The sequence below is a fragment of the Diceros bicornis genome, chromosome 27 (genome assembly GCF_020826845.1).
Source record: "Diceros bicornis minor isolate mBicDic1 chromosome 27, mDicBic1.mat.cur, whole genome shotgun sequence".
Classification (NCBI taxonomy): domain Eukaryota; kingdom Metazoa; phylum Chordata; class Mammalia; order Perissodactyla; family Rhinocerotidae; genus Diceros; species Diceros bicornis.
The window spans coordinates 5,161,025-5,166,075 of NC_080766.1; the positions used below are offsets into that span (position 1 = coordinate 5,161,025).

Below are 5,051 nucleotides of genomic sequence, written 5' to 3' on the forward strand. Positions count from 1 at the left end.
CATGTTCAGTTATTGCAGTAATCCAGGTGACAAATGGCTGTGACCATAACTAGAATAGTGGCAATGTGGCTGGAGGAAAAGGCTGGATTCTACACTCGATAAGGCCACAGAACTCATGGACTTGGAGAGGTGCAGGCAACGAGAAAAATAGTCAAACATGACTCCATGATGGATGGTGGTACATCTACTGAAACAGGGAACACAGTGTGCAAAGGATTATAAGCATAAAAATGCAAACTGTAAGCATAAAGATGATAAATTCTGGTTTGGCCATGTTGAGTTTGAGATGACTGTGTGATATTCCAATTGGAAATGTCTAGTATGCAGTTTGGTGATCAGAAAGATGTGGGGTGGAGAGGCAGAACTGTGAGTCATCAGTGTATGCAAGAGGTACTAATTCCAGCCCCGGGTGGGATAGAGACGATCACTTAAGGTGAGTAGCTGAGACAACTCCCTTCTCTTCCCACTACTAGTAGACCCAGTGAAACAAAAACATTTTTTAAACATTTTTATTAACCCATTTTGGTTGTATAGATAGAAGTAATGAACAGGTGACTTTAGAGGCCATAATTTAAATATTGGCACAGTAAGCATGAGGTAAGGTTATCCGTACCAGTTAGTTCTTCTGTCCTGAGATTTGTTAACTAAGGTTGAAGAAATCATTGGATTTCAGTGTGGGATCTTAGTATAGAAGAATTTTCCCTAGGAACACATAACTGAAGAGAATCCTCTCTCTATATATTCTTACCTGTTGAACATGATCTGAATTTTCTTTAGAGATAGGGGAATAGATTAGCATAAATTGGTTTAAGGATACTGTCATTATCATGTCTTATGAGGGAGGAGAATAACAATGAGCTAGATACTGTTCAGGGCAAGACAGATGAAGTATTTCTGGTCTATAGCCTGTTATGATTAATTCACTTAACAATGATTATATAGTGGCTACTATAAGCCAGGCATTTGGTTGAAAACATAGAAGAGTCAGTTTTAGTTTCTAGGAGATCATGGTCTATTAGTTAACTAGAAAATAGACTTAAAAGTAATGGTTCCCCTTAACTAGGTGCTTCACTCAGCTAAAATAGAGAGTCACACTTATTACTAAGAATTTTAATAAGTGTAATAGGAAATGAAACTCTACTGTCAAAGAACTAAGAGGTCAACTGCTTTTAAAAAAAGTTGATTTAATCAAGATTTTTCTCATTTTGAAACTTTGTCTGGAAAAATTTGAACAGTATCTTTGGCCCCTTTGGCCGCTTTATTGGGGTGCTAGTCCTCCTAGGCCTTGTTTGGGGAGGTGGTGATTGACTTGAATGTGGCTTTCCAGGAAGTGGCTGGTGATTTTTACTACATATAAACTCAAGCCAGGAGACCCCTGGAGGCAACCTGTGGTGACCAAGTACCTTAGGGAACACACAACCTGAGAGGGTAGATGTGGTAGACTCTTTGGAAGGAGGGGGTGAAGTGGAAGAGGAGGAAGAAGAAGATGAACAAGAGGAGAATGAGGAGGAGGATGTGGAGGAGGAAGAGGCTGAGAGCAGGGACTTCGGCTGATAATTGCTACTTTTCTTAACATAAAGCAGCCAGTCAATAGCCTGGGGCTGTTGGCTTACAACTTCCTTTTCAGGGGCTGCTGTCAGCCATGTTTTCCTCATATTAAGCCCCTGGGTGATATCAGGTTCAGATGTAGGGAAAAATTGTGATATGTTCTCCATTTCTTCAAAGTTGTCTTCAGAGGTTTCTTCAGGCTGATTTTCTTTCACAGGGCATGGGAGACAAGATGAGAAAGTCTCTGGTAGGGATAGGATAAGAGCTAACTTCACCTTTATTTCCCCCTCAGAACTAGGCTCAGGTGTTGGTATGACAAATAGTGTTGCACCACGAGGATCTTTCCTTCCTGTAAGATGGTTACACTGAGATTTTATGCAGGAAGCACAAGCTAAACAAACCACATAACTTGAAGAAAGGCGGGGACCAGGACGAGGATTGGGCCTTCCCCTCATCCTTCGAAAGAGAATCTGCCTACAGAGATCCCTCTGAATTCTAGTCTTGGAGAGAGAATTGACAATTTTATTGACAACATCATCAGGGACCGTTCCACCTTTAACAATGCAGGGATAAATATAATCTAAAGTCCACGGAATTTCCTTATTTGATTCTGTCTTTGCACAAAGATCAAAGCTGCATTTACTCTGGAGTCTGGAGCCCAATGTTGAGGTAGCTATGTTCCTGACGCAGTGTTTGGAGCTTGATAAGGCTTGACCTGAGACATTTGGTTTGGGATAGGGTGAAGATAAATCTGTGGCCCTGTGTTTGTCATTTGGTGAAGTGGTGTTCTGAAACTCGGAGTGACAAACTGGTGAGCTCAGGGTCCTGAAGTCACGATCAAGTGTAAGCACTGTCTGAGGTTTGGGCTGGAACAATGGCAAACTCTGAGTCTGGTGGACAGAGTGTGGTAAAGGTGACTTCCTTGGTTTTGAGTTGGACAATGACAAGCTCAGAATACTGGAATTAGAGCTCAATACAGGTGTTGTCTGAGGTCTGAAGTCAGGTAACGGTGAGCTCAGAGCCATTTGACTGCGCTCCATTGAAGGTGAGGACCGAAGCAAGTCATTTGTTTGAAGTGTCATATTCAGTGATGGTGAGCTCAAAGATCTTTGATTGCGCTCTAATAAAGATGTCCAAAGACTGTCCAATGAAAATGTTTTCTGAGTCTTGGACTGAGGTAACCTTGAGCTAAGGGCTCTTTGACTGGGTCCCAAAGAAGATGATGTCCAGAGGATGTCTAGGGAAGGTGTTTCTTGATATTTGAGGGGGGACAATGATGAACTTGAGACTCTTTGATTAGACTTCAGTGAAGGCGATGTCAAGCAAAGGTCTAGGGAAGATGTATTCCAAGGTTTGGGGAGGGGTAATTGTGACCTCAAGGCTGTTTGATTGGGCTCCAGTGATGAAGATGTCTTGTTAAGGTCAAGTGAAGATGTTGTCTGAGGTTTGAGGTGAGACAAAGGTGAGCTCCAGGCTCTCGGATTAGGCCACAGTGAAGTTCTCCGGTGGAGGTCTAGTGAGGGTGTGGCCTGACATTTGGGATGGGACAATGGTGATTTCAGAACCTTGTTGTAAAAGGCCTGTGAAATTGTGTCCTGAGACTTGGCAGAGGACAATACTGAGCGCCTCTGCACCTTCTGATTAGAGCCTAGTGGAGGTACTGCAGGGTGATTATTACGGGATTGCACTCTGACCACAGATTGGTTATTGGGTTGATTTAGTTTTTCACCTGCATGTTGATGTGTTAATGAGTTGGTTGCAGCCAGTTGGTAAGAGTGATCTAATGGCACAAAGTGTTGATCGTAATATGCAAGTGGCACCATCTTGTGTCTTGTGCGAGTGGTAGAGGTCTTTTTGAAAGCAGTTGGCTTGCAGGGATGTTTTAGTAACTGATAGAGCCTTTCAGCTGGATTTCATGGACAACAGATACTTTTAAATAAATAGTCTTTGGTAGTTTCTAATTTCTATCTTGTAACCTCTCTGTTAATTCTCAAATATTATAGACTGTCTCAAAATTGAGGTGTAAATGAAGTTGAAAAAAAGCATCACCATTTGAAATTCTCTTCTGTCTTCTTTTTAGTTTCCCAGAGTTTTTTCCTCTTGAGGAAATAATGCCTGTTAACAAAATAGTGAAGAGAGTTCAGAAGAGATCCTGGTAGGGATATTAATTTTCTCAGACAATTTGTTGTATGATCACCACACAGGCTTCATGTTACATCTCAGCCACTTACTCTATGTGTAACTTTTGAATTAAACCTCTAAGCCCCAGTTGCCCATCTGTAAAATAAATATATATATCTTTAATTTATTAAGAAAGACTAAAAAAGATAATATGTATAAAATGTGTAAGAGTGCCCAGGATATAAGAGATGCTCAATAAAAGGTAATAGCTATTTCTGGTACTCTTTTAATGACTACTTTAGTAAAAAAAAAAAATCTGTGATAAGTTTATTGCATGAAATAAGAGAATCTTAGAGACAAGTGAAATGGAAATTCTTCTGATGTGTTGGTTTTCAATTGAGATTCAATTACCCATCAATATCATCTTTTAGCTTACTTCCAAAAGTCCATAATTCTGGTTGAACGTCTATTGCCTAGTTTCAGTCTGGTTCTTGTTACCATTGCAGTTTTTGAAGCTGTTGACTGCTACTTTTTAAAACTCTTGTCTTAATTCACATCCATTATTTCTTTCTATTCTGATTCTCCCATACATTTGCTTACTTCTCTCCAAGTCTTCACTGAACTCTTTTTTTTTGCTAACCTCAACGTAGTTCTCAGAGTTATATAACCAGTTCTCTTCTATTTTCATTTTATTCCTAAGTAATCACATAAGTTATGTTTAGGATTTAAAAATGAACTATAGAAACTTTACAGAAAAACAGAACCTTGTAGCTGGCCAAAAGCAATGCAGGTATCTATCACTCAGGAAAGACAAATATGCTGCTTCTTAAAATGCAACACATAGTGTAACATGACGCTATTTTAGTGCATTTTTCATGGTCAAAGATTTGTTCCTCAGATTTTAAGGCTAAGACACATGATATGACAAAAAAAAAAAAAAAAAAAAAAAAAAAAAACCTTGAGAGAGATTGCAACAGACCCTTGGATTAGTCATTTAAATCATTGGCCTTAAGGACCTTGAAGAATGAGAGCTGTCAGAATTTGGTTTCATGATTCTTTCTATGCTTCTATGACTTACCAACCCAATTTCTGATGGACATATTTGTTCCTCATATATGCCAACTTACCCAATTAACTTACTAGTGCTTCTGTTACTGCTAGAATGTTTTCTCTTGTGTCAAGGTGGCTTTTCACATATTTACTCTGATCTTATTTACATTTATTTAAAAATATACCTTATTAGTATCTTAATTCACTGGTTTCCAAGTCCTGAGTCATTCTTTGTGGAATGTACTAACAATATTATTTACACACGAATGACTTTCTAACCTTTTGTCTTTAGTCCTGGTTTTCTCTTTAGCTTCAAAATTATATTTCCAACT

At 39.2% G+C, this 5,051-nt stretch overlaps 1 protein-coding gene across 1 annotated transcript; it reads right to left on the bottom strand.

Moving 5' to 3' along the window:
• Window positions 1-1,058: 1,058 nt before the first annotated feature.
• On the bottom strand, window positions 1,059-3,657 carry CSNKA2IP (casein kinase 2 subunit alpha' interacting protein). Its single transcript, XM_058523371.1, has one exon. The coding sequence runs from the start codon at window positions 3,369-3,371 to the stop codon at window positions 1,185-1,187; it is 2,187 nt and encodes a 728-aa protein (XP_058379354.1). The 5' UTR covers window positions 3,372-3,657; the 3' UTR covers window positions 1,059-1,184.
• Between the last annotated feature and the right edge of the window lie 1,394 nt (window positions 3,658-5,051).

Excerpts from the sequence above, each read along its gene's own strand:
- CSNKA2IP (XM_058523371.1), bottom strand. The coding sequence starts at position 3,371 with ATGGTGCCACTTGCATATTACGATCAACACTTTGTGCCATTAGATCAC.